Below are 17,196 nucleotides of genomic sequence, written 5' to 3'. Positions count from 1 at the left end.
TTTGTTGGTACCTCGAGTTATGATGGCTACAGCAGGGGGCAGAGCCTTCTCTTACAGAGCCCCACAGTTATCGAATAGCCTCCCAATTAATGTTCGAGACTCAGACACAGTCTCTATGTTTAAGTCAAGGCTGAAAACTTATCTGTTTAGCCAAGCCTTTTGCTAATAGCTCTTTACTAGGCAAAGGAGCAGATCTGGAGGGTTCTCGGGCATAGATTGTTTGGTGAACTGGGATGTTTGGATGCTGTCGCCCCCCCACTTTAACATGTTCACTCAGGTTTGTTGACTGTGGAGTGGGTGGCCGCCTTGTGTCCCAGAGTGCCATCATGTCCATATTACCTTCTAGCTCTCCCTTTTAGCTATGCTGTACTAGTTAGTCTTGCTGGAGTCCCTGCCTGCACTCGGCACACGATGTATATTTACCTCAACCATTATGTGGAAATGAACATCTAACAATGTGCCTCTCTCTCTCTCTCTCTCCCTCTCTCCCTCTCTCTCTCTCTCTCTCTCTCTCTCTCTCTCTCTCTCTCTCTCTGTCGAGCCACACATGCTACTCCTGAGACACCAGTGATCCTGACTCCTCCCGCCCTGTGGACTGATCCATCCTGGTGTCATCATCTTCCATCCCCCGTCAGCCTCCTGTCTACATCACCATCCCCTTTGTTCATGCCCCAATTTATTTTCAGCTGTAACTGCCCACGTGGTCGGCACCTATTGCACACCTGTCTGACCAAGGAGGGGTCTCCTCTCTCTGTGGTCCTCCTCAAGATTTCTCCCATTTTCCCATTTCCCTCTTGGGTTTTTGGGGAGTTTTTTCTTGCCCGCCATGAGGATTAAGTCAGGGGGTGCCGTCATATTTTGATTTGACTGTTGTGGCCTGTAAAGCCCCTTGAGACTGTAAACAGTGATATTGGGCTCTAAATAAACTTGAACTTGAACTTGAACTTGTTGTGTGTTTAGTGTCATAGAGAAATGCTGTGATTTTCCTCTTTGACCTCAGCACTGATTCATATGAAAAGGGAGCAGTGATCTGTGTTGAGAAATGAGTCTGATTGGTCAGTAACTCCACAGAAGCACTGATACACAGCGTATGTCACTTCCTCCTGTTTTGTAAAAATGTATTTCAGACAAGCAGTAAAGTAATAAGGACGCCACTATCGCTCATCTCTGTATTTGTATTTGTATTTGTAATTGTATTTGTATTTGTATTGTGAGTGTAGAGCAGACACACTGCTGATATAAGAAGCATGTAACGAGAAGTAACAAGGTCAACTGAACCTCTGTTGGCTTCACCTTTTTCACAGCAGGATTTATAAAAATCGTTGAACTTGACAAATGTTGGAGAGACTGTGTACTAGATCTTACACAACCCGAGTTAAAACAGATGTTTACACCACGTTTAAATTGTTCAGCAATCCAAGTGTAATGGTGATTTGGGAGAAATTTTGTACATAGAGCAGTGTTTGGTATTTCACTGTCATTATCTGTATGAATCTGTAACCAGATCAAACAAACTACGTCTATGAAGCCAATGTCACACCCAAATAAAATGCGTAGGTGATTTCCATTGGACAAAAGAATGTTTTAATTCACATTCAAGCCTACCAATAGTTACAATATTTACAGTATTTAAAAAAACAAACAAACAAACCACAAAAAGTGAATCTTTTCAAACATCTTTAAGTATAATATTTTCATTAAGTATATAGGGCATCATAAAAGATCTCTACTCTTGGATTTAAAGCAGCACTGTAGTGGAAATGGACTTTGTTACATAAAGAAACTGTACATAAGTGAATTTTCTCAACGGTGTTGATGTTTGTAGAAATGGAGATTCAAGTTTTATTACTCAAGGTGAAAGGAAGTTTCTCAGACTGTTATATTTCCATATTCAGTCAGTTTAAAAACGTTAATCAAAAAACCTACTCATTGACTAATTTTGACTAATTTGTCTTAATGTTGGTTTTAGAGGTAGGCTATGACTAGAACATATGTAGTGCTGTGTTAGGGCTTTGATTATTAAGACTCGTCTAAAAAAAACTGTGTCATTTAGTCTGAGTTAGAATTAGAAAACACATGAGGGAGACGTCTCCAGTGCAGACAGTGACATAGGCACCATAACTAAACAACAGCTCTGAGAATCTCTGTGGAAACACGACAGTCTCCTCTGGATTTCTCTTCTCTCTGTGTCAAAAGTCATCAGCCACTGATCCCTCGACCAATGAAACACCCCATTCTTCAGAAACCAAAGGTCACATCTCTAACCCAATACATTTTTCTCCAAAGCCTTTCAGAGACTGTAGAAACACCATTTAGACTGAGTAGTTTCTTCTCCCCTCATATATTCAAACAGAATAAACAACCTGACTATACAATAAAAACAATAAGACAAATTTATGTTATTCTGATGCTTTTGAATTAGACATACATGCACATTCATCTCTTATTTTTTTTTCTGAAATGATCTGTTCTGTATTGTTTGGGGAGGACTCTGGACAAGGCTCCTTAATGGCCGTTTGGACATGTTGCTCTTAAACTACACTTCCTACCAATTAGAAACCTTCAGACAAATAGTTTTCTCTGTGAAGCCCTGGATTCTTGCTGAGCTGTCTCTGCACAGACAGGGAACCCAGTTTATTGCCAGACCAGTGACATCAGAAGATAGAGACAATGGCAAGAGGAGGAGGACCTCAGGTTCTCTTCAGTAATGGAGCAAAACGTTGGCATCAGATGAATGCCGTTACAAAACCCAGTCTGTTATTTTAGTTTGGAGGAGGTTCTTTCGTTTGTTGGTTTGTTTGTGTTAGACCAGAGAGCCAGCTCTGCTCTGCGCTGGCACCATTACGGGCACAGCGCCCATGCGCTCCAGCGTGGCCTGGCTCACGGCGTACGAATGCGTGTGTTGTCCGTGCCCAAGCACCGCTGGCGTGGCGGTGGGCGGTCGCAGGCTGAGGGAGCCGTTGCTTCTGGTCATGACGGGCGGTGAGGGGGCGGAGTTAGTGGTGACCACCAGAGTCTTGGGTGGAGGGAGGGTGTGGCTGCCATTGGTGTAATTGGGCCTTGTGTTGGTGGCCCCCACGCCGTGGCCTCCGGCGGTGAAGGTTTGCCTGGTGTCCCCGTTGTAGCGGGTGTAGGAGTTGGTGTCGTAGTTTGATTTGGGGTTGTGCCAGTAGCGACTGTTGTAGGTGTTTGTGGACGTAAGAGTGTCGTTCTCTGAGGACGAGGCATCGGCGTGGAACGCCTTCACAGACGACGACCTCTTCGGGGGAAGGTCATCTTCCCTGAGACAGTGGGGCAAGTGAGAACAGTTTAGCTTCAAATTGACCAGCAAAGGAGTTATGAGTTTATGCTCAACAACAACACATGTCTCTCATGCTGGAAATATCCATAATCCACTTGTTAGGCCTGTAACCGTCACACATCCATGATTCCTGTGCCTGGTAAACTCATTTCTTTTATGCAACATACCTGTTACTGCTGTGAATCAAATCTGTGTTACAAATGTAACACCTGTAACATTTATAAGAAACACAGCCTTTTTTTGTTACACCCGTTGTAAGATCTGTAAAGTACCTGTAAATACTGTACATTCAAAACACAAGTGTAACAGCTGTACCAAACACCCGGAACTTAACCTAACTGAAAACGAGTGAGGCACTGGTCCGTGATTGGGAATAACTGCTGCGCTGGTGGGATCTAACCTGATCTCATTGGGAATCTCGTCCTCCTCATACTTGTTCTTATTCCTCCAGTAGAAGAGAGTGACCAGGACTAAGAGGGAGCAGATGATGAGGGCCAGCACTCCGGTGGCGATGGTGCCGGCGATGAGAGCCACGCTCTGCGGCTGGGCTGCGGGACAGAAAGACGGGTCACGTGTCAAACGGGCCGTGAACAGGCCGGTGATGACATCACGTTTGTCACGTCTGAAAGCCGCTGACTGAGTCTGCTCTTTACAGAGGCCCTGTCTCGTCTGCTGTGCTCAGTGCTCGGTGACTTACGCGCTATGACTTGCAGGTTCAGTAGGCAGGTGCTCTTTCCGATGGCATTGGAGGCTGTGCACTGGTAGAGACCAGACGTGCCAGTGCTGATGTTTCTGAGCATCACTGTTCCAAGCATCTGGTCTGTAAAGCAATTCACAACATTTCCTGGTTACAGAGGATTCATTAGCAAGGTGCTTGTACAAGTCTCTCCTATTAGGGGGAGAGCTTAAGAGTGAAAAAAAAATTGTAAGTTGAGGGGAAAGTAATAGAAAGATTTTCTTGGTGTATATATAGTCAGATTAACACAGAAGTCACGTTACATATGTAAATGTAGTCGTTATTTATACATTTATAAACATTTTTATATTACATTTTAGCTGTAAAATGAATTTATGAAATTGTCAGGTTCAGTCAAAAATTTTTCTGAAATTTGATCAGTGCTCACATGGAAAATCTATCAACACAGCTGTGATTTTACAATACCAAGTTTTGACAGAGGGGGCGCCACAGTATGAATATATATATTTTTAAGTGCTTAATTCCCAGCCCACAACTGTGAGGGAAATGGCTGTGTAGAGTAGCAGATGCAGAGATGATGTGTAGGTAAAGACTACTGCTTTAAAGAGAAGGCTACTGCGTGGAGAACAGTTTCCTATTCATCCTTCTCTGCTGCACTTCTCCACAGTGGGGATGGATGAAGTTCCTCTGGACATATTTCTCTAAGTGGACACACTGTGCAGTTTAAAGGGCTTTGTCTGCATTTGAATGGACAGTATGTGAACTGAAGTCTGGAGTCTTCGTATCTGTAGCCTTGTTTTAATGCAGCAGTGAGACATTCAGCGTTTCACTGTCACGTTTGGAAAGAAGAGGAAAAACGACCAATCACAAGCGTACACGAGAGTACCCATAAACACACCTCACACACGCACACACACACACACACTGACTCACGTACACACAGTGGAGCAGCCAGGGTAGTTGCCACTAGGAGAAAGTCAGAGCACTGAAAATGCAGCTCATTTACCAGTGAAGGTGGGGCAAAAGGACACGCCCACGGCCAGGGGCTTAATACCTGGGGGAGCTTGGGAACGGACTCCAGTTTCTCCCAGGCATAGGTGGGCGTGGGAATGCCCTCCTCTGATCCACACATCAGCATAACGTCACTGCCTACATCCAGAGAACCCTGGACACGACAGGTCGGGAGGGAGGGTGGCACTGAGAGAGAGAGAGAGAGACATACACACATAGAGACAGACAGGCAGAGAGAGAGAGACACATACGTGGACAGTCAGAGAAAGAGAGAGAGGGAGAGAGAGAGAGAGAGAGAGAGAGAGAGACATACACACATACAGACAGACAGGCAGAGAGAGAGACACATACACATACATGCACAGTCAGAGAAAGAGAGAGAGAGAGAGAGAGAGAGAGAGTCAGTATAAACCTTAAACATCTACACACAGAGATGTTGATGCTGGAGAGTCTACAGGGCTGGAATGTTGGGACTGACTGATCAACTGATTCATGATTTAAGTGAGAACCTGTCACAGCTAAAGTGTCTTCTGCTGTATATGCAGGGACACAGATCAAGTTTTACTGTCCCGTCCTGTCCTTACCCAGCACAGTGAGTCCAATCACACCGATGTTACGGCCGCCGCGGTCGGGCAGGTTGTTGACTAAACACTGGTAGGTCCCTGTGTCTGAGAGCTGGGTGTTGTTAATGAAGATGGAGGCACTTGTACTGGGCATGGTGGCTACAAAGCCCACCCTGCCATTCATGCGATTGGCTAAACTAAATACCTGGCCCCCCTGGTAGATAATCACCTGTCAGAGAAAGAGAATGAAAGACAGACAGACAGAGAGAGAGAGAGAGAGAGAGAGAGAGAGAGAAAGAGTGGACTGGTAGAACAGTAGTGAGGGTGGAGGGTGGTGTTGTGTAGCTGTATGTTAATGGCAGTAGTGAGGGTGGAGGGTGGTGTTGTGTAGCTGTATGTTAATGGCAGTAGTGAGGGTGGTGTTGTGTCGCTGTATGTTAATGGCAGTAGTGAGGGTGGAGGGTGGTGTTGTGTAGCTGTATGTTAATGGCAGTAGTGAGGGTGGAGGGTGGTGTTGTGTAGCTGTATGTTAATTGCAGTAGTGAGGGTGGTGTTGTGTAGCTGTATATTAATAGCAGTAGTGAGTGTGGAGGGTGGTGTTGTGTAGCTGTATGTTAATGGCAGTAGTGAGGAAAGAGGGTGGTGTTGTGTAGCTGTATGTTAATGGCAGTAGTGAGGGTGGTGTTGTGTCGCTGTATGTTAATGGCAGTAGTGAGGGTGGAGGGTGGTGTTGTGTAGCTGTATGTTAATGGCAGTAGTGAGGGTGGAGGGTGGTGTTGTGTAGCTGTATGTTAATTGCAGTAGTGAGGGTGGTGTTGTGTAGCTGTATGTTAATGGCAGTAGTGAGGGTGGAGGGTGGTGTTGTGTAGCTGTATTTTAATGGCAGTAGTGAGGGTGGTGTTGTGTAGCTGTATGTTAATGGCAGTAGTGAGGGTGGAGGGTGGTGTTGTGTAGCTGTATGTTAATGGCAGTAGTGAGGGTGGTGTTGTGTAGCTGTATGTTAATGGCAGTAGTGAGGGTGGTGTTGTGTAGCTGTATGTTAATGGCAGTAGTGAGGGTGGAGGGTGGTGTTGTGTAGCTGTATGTTAATGGCAGTAGTGAGGGTAGAGGGTGGTGTTGTGTAGTTGTATGTTAATGGCAGTAGTGAGGGTAGAGGGTGGTGTTGTGTAGTTGTATGTTAATGGCAGTAGTGAGGGTGGAGGGTGGTGTTGTGTAGCTGTATGTTAATGGCAGTAGTGAGGGTGGTGTTGTGTAGCTGTATTTTAATGGCAGTAGTGAGGGTGCAGGGTGGTGTTGTGTAGCTGTATGTTAATGGCAGTAGTGAGGGTGGAGGGTGGTGTTGTGTAGCTGTATGTTAATGGCAGTAGTGAGTGTGGAGGGTGGTGTTGTGTAGCTGCATGTTAATGGCAGTAGTGAGGGTGGAGGGTGGTGTTGTGTAGCTGTATGTTAATGACAGTAGTGAGGTGGAGGGTGGTGTTGTGTAGCTGTATGTTAATGGCAGTAGTGAGGGTGGAGGGTGGTGTTGTGTAGCTGTATGTTAATGGCAGTAGTGAGTGTGGAGGGTGGTGTTGTGTAGCTGTATGTTAATGGCAGTAGTGAGGGTGGTGTTGTGTAGCTGTATGTTAATGGCAGTAGTGAGTGTGGAGGGTGGTGTTGTGTAGTTGTATGTTAATGACAGTTGTGAGGGTGGAGGGTGGTGTTGTGTAGTTGTATGTTAATGGCAGTAGTGAGGGTGGTGTTGTGTAGCTGTATGTTAATGGCAGTAGTGAGAGTGGAGGGTGGTGTTGTGTAGCTGTGTGTTAATGGCAGTAGTGAGTGTGGAGGGTGGTGTTGTGTAGCTGTATGTTAATGACAGTAGTGAGTGTGGAGGGTGGTGTTGTGTAGCTGTATGTTGATGGCAGTAGTGAGGGTGGAGGGTGGTGTTGTGTAGCTGTATGTTAATTGCAGTAGTGAGGGTGGAGGTGGTGTTGTGTAGCTGTATGTTAATGGCAGTAGTGAGGGTGGAGGTGGTGTTGTGTAGCTGTATGTTAATGGCAGTAGTGAGGGTGGAGGGTGGTGCTGTGTAGTTGTATGTTAATGGCAGTAGTGAGGGTGGAGGGTGGTGTTGTGTAGTTGTATGTTAATAGCAGTAGTGAGGGTGGAGGTGGTGTTGTGTAGCTGTATGTTAATGGCAGTAGTGAGTGTGGAGGGTGGTGTTGTGTAGCTGTATGTTAATGGCAGTAGTGAGGGTGGAGGGTGGTGTTGTGTAGCTGTATGTTAATGGCAGTAGTGAGGGTGGAGGGTGGTGTTGTGTAGTTGTATGTTAATGGCAGTAGTGAGTGTGGAGGGTGGTGTTGTGTAGTTGTATGTTAATGGCAGTAGTTAGGGTGGAGGGTGGTGTTGTGTAGCTGTATGTTAATGGCAGTAGTGAGGGTGGTGTTGTGTAGCTGTATGTTAATGGCAGTAGTGAGGATGGAGGGTGGTGTTGCGTAGTTGTATATTAATGGCAGTAGTGAGGGTGGAGGGTGGTGTTGTGTAGTTGTATGTTAATGGCAGTAGTGAGGATGGAGGGTGGTGTTGTGTAGTTGTATATTAATGGCAGTAGTGAGGGTGGAGGGTGGTGTTGTGTAGCTGTATGTTAATGGCAGTAGTGAGGGTGGAGGGTGGTGTTGTGTAGCTGTATGTTAATGGCAGTAGTGAGGATGGAGGGTGGTGTTGTGTAGCTGTATGTTAATGGCAGTAGTGAGTGTGGAGGGTGGTGTTGTTTAGCTGTATGTTAATGGCAGTAGTGAGGATGGAGGGTGGTGTTGTGTAGCTGTATGTTAATGGCAGTAGTGAGTGTGGAGGGTGGTGTTGTTTAGCTGTATGTTAATGGCAGTAGTGAGGGTGGAGGGTGGTGTTGTGTAGCTGTATGTTAATGGCAGTAGTGAGGGTGGAGGGTGGTGTTGTGTAGCTGTATGTTAATGGCAGTAGTGAGGATGGAGGGTGGTGTTGTGTAGCTGTATGTTAATGGCAGTAGTGAGGGTGGAGGGTGGTGTTGTGTAGCTGTATGTTAATGGCAGTAGTGACGGTGGTGTTGTGTAGCTGTATGTTAATGACAGTAGTGAGGGTGGAGGGCGGTGTTGTGTAGCTGTATGTTAATGGCTGTAGTGAGGGTGGTGTTGTGTAGTTGTATGTTAATGGCAGTAGTGAGGGTGGAGGGTGGTGTTGTGTAGCTGTATGTTAATGACAGTAGTGAGGGTGGTGTTGTGTAGCTGTATGTTAATGGCAGTAGTGAGGGTGGTGTTGTGTAGCTGTATGTTAATGGCAGTAGTGAGGGTGGAGGGTGGTGTTGTGTAGCTGTATGTTAATGGCAGTAGTGAGGGTGGAGGGTGGTGTTGTGTAGCTGTATGTTAATGGCAGTAGTGAGGGTGGTGTTGTGTAGCTGTATGTTAATGGCAGTAGTGAGGGTGGAGGGTGGTGTTGTGTGTTAATGGCAGTAGTGAGGGTGGAGGGTGGTGTTGTGTAGCTGTATGTTAATGGCAGTAGTGAGGGTGGAGGGTGGTGTTGTGTGTTAATGGCAGTAGTGAGGGTGGAGGGTGGTGTTGTGTAGCTGTATGTTGTGTGTAGCTCCACCCTCACTACTGCCATCACATACATAACATTTACCTCTCACATACACACATGATACTCTCACATACACACAAAATACTCTCACATTACAATTACAATTTACAATTTAGTTATTTGGCAGACGCTTTTTACCAAAGCGACTTACAATTGGTGCATCAGTCGGATTTCTAATACCTTCAACAGAGATCATAATAAGACTGAGCGTCAAATTGCCCTTTCGCATTGCGCCCCTGGAATACTTTTACAAACAGAAATAGAAGACAAAGGTTTTTTTTTCTCTAGGGAAGGGAGGTTAGGCATTGGGGGACAGGTGTGTTCTAAAGAGGTGGGTTTTCAGTTTCCTGCGGAAGATGGTAAGAGACTCCGCAGTCTTGACTGCATGGGGGAGGTCGTTCCACCACCTCGGGGCAATGGCAGAGAAGAGGCGTGGTCGGGAGGAGCGGCTGCCGGGTTCCCGGAGTGAGGGGACCGTCAGTTGTCCGGAGGACGTGGAGCGGAGGGTCCTAGTTGGGGTGTAAGGCGTTATAAGAGACTGAAGGTATGATGGGGCAGAGCCTCTTGTGGCCTGGTAGGCCAGCACCAGTGTCTTGAACTGGATGCGGGCTGCTACCGGAAGCCAGTGGAGTGCAGTAAGCAGCGGAGTGACATGAGAGTGCTTAGGGAGGTTGAATACCAGGCGTGCAGCGGCGTTCTGCACGAGCTGGAGCGGCCTGATGGCGCAGGCCGGCAAGCCAGCCAGTAGAAGGTTGCAGTAGTCCAGGCGGGAGATGACAAGCGCTTGGACTAGGAGCTGGGTTGCCTGTTGCGTGAGGAAAGGGCGGATTCTCCTGATGTTGTATAGGGAGAATCTGCAGGATCGTGTGACTGCTGCGATGTGCCCGGAGTATGTCAGCTGGTTGTCGAGGGTGACGCCAAGGTTTTTGGCTGCTGAGGTGGGAAACACCGCAGATCCCTCGATGGTGATTGTATTGTCGATCGCTGGGGAGTTCTTAGCAGGAAAAAACAGGAGCTCTGTTTTCTCCGGGTTAAGTTTGAGATGGTTAGCAGACATCCAGGAGGCAATGTCAGCTAGGCAGGCTGCGATGCGAGGTTGAACCTGGGAGTCAGAGGGGGGGAAGGAGAAGAACAGCTGTGTGTCATCAGCGTAGCAGTGGTAAGAGAGGCCATGGGTGGAGATAACCTGGCCAAGTGATCTGGTGTAGAGGGAGAAGAGGAGTGGACCAAGTACTGACCCTTGTGGGACACCTGTGTGTAGAGTGTGGAGGAGACCGATTCCCTCCAAGAGACCTGGTAGGAGCGGTCAGACAGATAGGACTTGAACCATGCGAGTGCAGAACCCGCGAAGCCCAGCCCAGCAAGAGATGAGAGGAGGATCTGGTGGTTGACCGTGTCGAATGCTGCGGAGAGGTCTAGGAGTATGAGAACAGAGCTGAGAGACTTCGCTCTGGCCAAGTGGAGCTCCTCCGTGACAGCAAGGAGGGCCGTCTTGGTGGAGTGGCCGGCTTTGAATCCGGATTGATTTTGATCCAGGAGATTGTGCTGCAGAAGATATGGTGAGAGTTGGTTATATACAGCACGTTCCAAGGTTTTGGAGAGAAACGGTAGGAGAGAGACTGGGCGGTAGCTACTGACATCCGCAGGGTCTTGGCTGGGCTTCTTGAGCAGTGGCTTGACCCGTGCTCTCTTCAGGGCAGAAGGAACCGTACCAGTAGATAGGGAGCTGTTGATCAAGGACGAGATGAAGGGCAGAATGTCGTCCGAGATGGCCTGAAAGAGAGGGGAGGGGATGGGATCAAGAGGACAGGTAGTAGGACGATGGGATTTGATAAGTAAGAGAGCTTCAGCGTCAGATAGAGGGGAGAAGGAGGAGAAGATAGCGGGGGGGAGGGTGCAGGATCCGAGGTGGGAGGGGGAGGGGGGAAGGAGTCGCAGATGTCATTGATCTTCTTCTCGAAGAAGGAGACAAAGTCATCAGCAGATAGGGATGAGGGAGGAGGAGGAGGAGGAGGAGAAAGGAGGGAGGAGAAGGTGGAGAAGAGTTTGCGGGTATTGGAGGAGGCAGAGTTGATCCTAGAGTGGAAAAAGGCAGATTTGGCAGCGGACAGGGTAGAGGAGAAAGAAGAAAGAAGAGAGTGGTAGTGGGACAGGTCGTTGGAGGATCTCGATTTCCGCCATCTCCGTTCAGCCGCGCGAAGTTTGGTTCTGTCGGCACGGATACTATCAGTCAACCAGGGACTGGGGGCGGAGAGGCGAGCCGGTTTGGTGACTGGGGGGCAGAGGGTGTCCAGGGTGGAGGCCAGCGCAGAGAGGACCGTAGAGGACTTCTCTTCCACGGGGAGAAGTGAGAAGGCTCCTACAGGTGGGAGAGAGGAGCAGACCATAGAAGAGAAGGCACTAGAGGAGAGAGTGCGAAGGTTACGTCTAGCTGCGACTGGTAGCTTGGGTGCTGAGGATTTCAGGGAGGGAGAGATCGAGAGAGAGAAGGACATGAAGAAGTGATCTGAGGTTTGGAGTGGTGTGACCGTGAGATCAGGAACTAGGCAGCCTCTTGTGAAGACCAGGTCCAGTTGATTACCGCCCTTGTGTGTTGCAGTGGACTCCACGAGGGTAAAGTCAAAGGACTGCAGGAGGGAGAGTAGGCTGTCAGACTGAGTAGAATTCGGAAGGTTGAAGTCTCCTAGCAGCAGGATGGGAGTGCCATCTTCAGGGAAGGCGCTGAGGAGGATGTCAAGTTCATCTAGGAATGACTGCAGAGGGCCTGGGGGGCGGTAGAGAACAGTCATATGTAGTTTATAAGGGGAATAAACAGAAACAGCATGAAATTCAACCGATGTTGGGGAGATAGAAGGGAGAGATGTTGCTTGGAATCTCCACGAGGGGGAGATCAGGAAGCCAGTTCCCCCACCCCTTCTCGAGGGTCTGGGAGTGTGGGAGAAGGAAAAGGCCGTGGAGAGGGCAGCGGGAGTGGCCGTGTTCTCCGGTGTGATCCACGTCTCGGTGAGGGCCAGAAAGTGCAGGGACATCAAGGAGGCTTGGGCGGAGATGAAGTCGGCCTTCTGTACCGCCGATTGGCAGTTCCAGAGACCACCTGAAATGCCAGTAGCAGTGTTAGCAGAGCGTGGTGGATGGATGAGGTTAGCCAGGTTGTGTCCGCGAGGATGCTTTGGACGCCACCTGCGGAGATTGTAAGAGGAAACTTGAACAGGAATAGGGAGATGACACATGATTAGTGTGAGGGGGACAAGGTTTTTTTGGGAGGTATGGAAGAGACACAATTACACAGATAAGCAAGTGAGAATAAAATAAATCAAGATGAAAATAAATCGCTTAGTGTACGGCAAACAGGCAGCAGTTGTCTCGGCTTCCTCGTTGTCCTTCCTCGGTGGACTCCCGCAGGTAGACTCCCTTGTCTTCGTCCGACGAGACAAGGGAGACGAGACCGCTACAGCTGCCGCTACAGCTGCCGCTTGGCGGAAGCACTATTGCTAAAGAGTCTTGTGACTACCGCGTTCGCGGCTTAAGGGCTGGCTACAGCCCCGCCCCCTCAGAGCAAAGCGTAAATTGACTGAGACCGAGAGTAACAAACAAATGCAAATCAGCAACTCGGCAGCTGATGCGACAGGAATTCAATACAAACTCCCTAGTAAAGTGAGCTAACAACGCTACCAGACAGCGAACACAGTTCTAAACAGACGGAGAACCTAAGGTAAAGCAAACGCTGAGAGAATCGCGCACGAAGTAAATTATATACGGAAACGACAGCAGAGTATACAGGGCAAACAGAAATCGCGGCTACTCGGACAATTACACGCAACAGAGACAAGAGAGAACCCAGAAATCGCGGCTACTAAGCAATATAAAGCAAAGTCTTACTAGGTGCCTGCTCTGAAGGAGAAGTAATCTGACTGAAGACGATGCACGCACTAACAGCAAGTGTGAGGGTATCGGTATTATGTGGGCTGGCTACAGCCCCGCCCCCTCAGAGCAAAGCGTAAATTGACTGAGACCGAGAGTAACAAACAAATGCAAATCAGCAACTCGGCAGCTGATGCGACAGGAATTCAATACAAACTCCCTAGTAAAGTGAGCTAACAACGCTACCAGACAGCGAACACAGTTCTAAACAGACGGAGAACCTAAGGTAAAGCAAACGCTGAGAGAATCGCGCACGAAGTAAATTATATACGGAAACGACAGCAGAGTATACAGGGCAAACAGAAATCGCGGCTACTCGGACAATTACACGCAACAGAGACAAGAGAGAACCCAGAAATCGCGGCTACTAAGCAATATAAAGCAAAGTCTTACTAGGTACCTGCTCTGAAGGAGAAGTAATCTGACTGAAGACGATGCACACATACACACATAATACTCTCACATTCACAACATTTACTTCTCACATACACACATAATACTGTCACATACACACATACACACATTATACACTCACATACGCATATAATACTCTCACATTCACGACATTATACTCTCACATACACAACATTTACCTCTCACATACACACATTATACTCTCACATTCACAACATTATGCTCTCACATACATACATAATACTCTCACATACGCAACATTTACCTCTCACATACACAACATTTACCTCTCACATACACACATACTCTCACATACAAACATTACACTCTCACATACACACATAATACTCTCACATACACACATTATACTCTCAAAATCAGTAGTTTTAAATTGACCAGCAATGCCCTGGTTCCTGCTATGTGTGTGACTGGTTGAAGACGCCCTCAGTATAGTGTAACTTCACACCAGATCTCTCAATATGTGTCCACTGGAATGAACTGGCAGAGAACAGCTTCATGCCTAAGTATCAGTCATGGGACACTGCACACACATAGACAGTATCTGGGACCTCAGCCACTGGAATATACAGTAATGTCAGATGAAGACCTGAACAGCAGTGTCAGTGATATACTCCAGAACACTCCAAATACTGGGGAGGCATGTGTTCTAGGGAGTCTTAGATCACTCAGGATCTGCATTCAACACTGGTCTGTCAGACAGAACTTACAAGAGGTTGATTCCACTGGACGGTCCATTAGACATCACCATACTATATGAATATATATGGATTTATAATGTTCAGACCCTTATTCAGTTATGGATGATGTTTTATGGCTGTATTAGAACCACTGTATTTGTTTCAGTCGAACTATCATATATTAACCTCTACTCATGTGTAGACCATATATAATAGAAGAAGAATTGAACCACATAACCATGCCTTTAACTGATGTGTGAGACTGGTCACTGGAACTAAGTTCTGTACGAAGTAAACAGTGTCATATTGGGGTCAGGCCATCATCACCATTGGTCCTGAGAGATTTTTAATCTAAACATTTATCCCTCTGTCTCCCTCTAGTGGATGTTGTTGGTATATTCTTTAGCAAATGTATCATGACCTTTCATTATGTCAGAAGAAATCACAATGTAAAGCGTCTAAGTAATTTTAGGACAGGGATTGTTCATCTCCTTTGAATGTCAGTTAAACTTAATAAATGTAAGAAAAAGTGAGCACTGCTCTAACAGAAGGTCACTTGCCCATGATTATCAACATGAGTGGAACTGAACAGTGTGGAAGAGAGAGACACAGTCATGTGTCATAAAACATCATTTATTTACTTTAAACAAATCAGTTCTCTTACATCTGACTCTTCTCCAAGAGTGTGAAGTTTACCCCCCCCCCCCCCCCCCCCACACACACACACACACACAGCTCCTTTACTGTATATTGGCAAAGTGATGTACTGATCTGAACATCTGTATACAGTAAACTTTCAATGACCAAAGAAGCAAAATAAAAAAACACAAAAAATCCTGTTCTCTTCTCTAAATCCCCTGATTATAGTGTCCACAGAGAATCTGCTGAGATTGAGTTGTCCTCTTTGTCCTGTTTCTCTCATTGTCATTCCATAAACAAGAACATGGTCTATCACAGTTTCTCAGATTTCATCTGAAATGACTGCTCTTGGTCTTGCTCTTCCTCATTGTCCTCCTCCTCTTCCTCCTCGTACACCACCTCTTACACACACTCTTCCTCCTCTGTCTCTCAGATTGTTTCCATCCATTGTTGGGATCAACCCTCAACTCACCTGTGCACTCTGAACTGCCTTATATTGGTTTCATCACATCATTAGCAACGAGTGTGAACAGTTTTGAGTTGTTGTGTGTAAACTATGACATCTGTGCTGTAATTGTGTTTAACTCCTGCCACCTGTGGTCACCATTATACATCACAAGTGCATCACAGTGTAAAATGTGTGTTAGTGAGTGAGAATGTGTTTAGAGTTTTACAAAAAGAGTAAATGAGATCTGTAAATTGTATCTAATTTGGTGAAAATTGTTGATGGTTTTGCCAAAAGAGTTATTGATTCAATAAATGGGTTTAGACCACTGTGCATTTGGTTCAGAGAATGGGGTTTAGTATTTTAACAATACAGAGAAACTGTAGTAAACAGAAAAATCTGTCGCCCTCTAGTGACCAGCAGAGGGAACAGCAGCTGAAGACCTTCAGCTCTATTTTAATTTGAAATTCACAATGATAACAGAAAGTAAATAACATACAAGGTTTTTTTCTTTATTTAAGCCACAGACAGTTTATTTGAATTCTCTATTGTCTGGACAGTAATCATTTACATTTCAACCATATTTACAAACTCAAATTTTTATACCAAATCAGCTACTCTAAAACTTCTGCTGCTTTTAGTCCAATTTAAAATAAAAGTAAAAACATCAGAAACAAAACAGTATTTCACATGTATACAGTCCTCAGTATCTGTGAATGGATCCTTGGATCTGGTGTCATTATTCAGTTATGTCCATATCCCAACTGATAACAGGGCACTGAGAATTCTGGGTAATGTCACAATCATCAGTGTAAAAGGATGAGAGGATGGAGTGATGAGAAGGATGAGAGGATGGAGTAACGACTGAGTGACTCTGGTGTTGAATGTGTGCAGGAGGGTCCTCTCCACTCACTTCTCTACCTCCCAGTCTCTCAGTAACAGAGACAAGACGTGTTTTCACATCAACTACTGTCTTCATCTTCATATTCCATGTCTCTGACCTTCAGTTCACCTTGACTCTGAGTCTCATGAGTCTCTGACAGCCATTCAGTTAAAGATCACCACACCCAGACTGGATTCTCTCACTGACTGTCTTATTCACATCCATTAGAGGATCAGTGTTTATCAGAACCTAAGGACAGTAACAGAGATGTGTCACTCAAACCTACTCATAAATATTCATGACATTACAGTTACATACATTACAACCTTGAGAGTCATTCAGAAAAACAACCACAAAATGTGATACAAACAAAACTTAAGCTTGGTGAAAAGAGATGAGAATAAGCCCACATTTCTTTGTGTGTGACAGTTTGACACCAAGAGACTTTGCCCATGGAAGGACACACACCATTTATATGTCTCCATGACAACAAGAAATTTAATCTGATTTAAATATGTCAATACTCACCTTAGTGTCTCCAGTTTATTCTGTGGATCATCCTGTAGAGCAGAGAGAAGATTCTTTCCATTGTCTCCTATGTTATTCTGGTATGCACACCAGGAAAAGCTAGACAAGTTCAGTTGTCTCAGGTGTGAGGGGTTTGATGTCAGAGCTGAAGCCAGAGCAGCACAGCCTTCATCTGTGATACCACAGCCTGCAAGCCTACAGAGAGAACAGAGACACACTCTTCACACTTTCAGCTCAGGACACATAGCTCAGTTCATCAGGAAGTTTTATATTAAAGAGGAAAATCGACTGAAAGTCATTCTCCAGTATTTTAAGTCACATGGTATGAACATTTGATAAAAAACTTATTTTAATTGGTTGACAATATCATTAAATCCCAGCTACACTGAAGACACAACCAGACAGACATGCACGCCCAGAGAAAGTCAAACAGATAAACACACATTTATACAGTGAGAAAAACAAACACATTTATCCAGACAAAAAGAGAAACAGACGCACACACACATAC

General features: G+C 46.1%; 1 protein-coding gene across 1 annotated transcript; it reads right to left on the bottom strand.

Annotated features, from left to right (window-relative positions):
• Positions 1 to 2,803: 2,803 nt before the first annotated feature.
• On the bottom strand, positions 2,804 to 12,186 carry LOC115814020 (immunoglobulin superfamily member 11-like). Its single transcript, XM_030776733.1, has 6 exons — positions 12,121 to 12,186; positions 5,594 to 5,801; positions 5,054 to 5,195; positions 3,999 to 4,126; positions 3,702 to 3,849; positions 2,804 to 3,281 (listed from the first exon to the last, which is right to left on the bottom strand). Exons 1-6 carry the CDS (start codon positions 12,184 to 12,186, stop codon positions 2,804 to 2,806), a joined length of 1,170 nt encoding a protein of 389 aa, XP_030632593.1.
• Positions 12,187 to 17,196: the final 5,010 nt, after the last annotated feature.

The sequence above is a fragment of the Chanos chanos genome, chromosome 6 (assembly GCF_902362185.1).
Source record: "Chanos chanos chromosome 6, fChaCha1.1, whole genome shotgun sequence".
Taxonomy (NCBI): Eukaryota; Metazoa; Chordata; class Actinopteri; order Gonorynchiformes; family Chanidae; genus Chanos; species Chanos chanos.
The sequence above is the reverse complement of the archived record's forward strand: the minus strand, read 5'-3'. Positions and strand labels throughout refer to the sequence as shown.

Coding starts and splice junctions, on each gene's coding strand:
- LOC115814020 (XM_030776733.1), bottom strand. CDS start 12,186: ATGTCCCTGCACTTTCTGGCCCTCACCGAGACGTGGATCACACCGGAG. Junction 5,196..5,593: donor GATTGGACTCACTGTGCTGG/GTAAGGACAGGA, acceptor TCTCTCTCTCAG/TGCCACCCTCCCTCCCGACC. Junction 3,282..3,701: donor GAGATTCCCAATGAGATCAG/GTTAGATCCCAC, acceptor CCACTGTCTCAG/GGAAGATGACCTTCCCCCGA.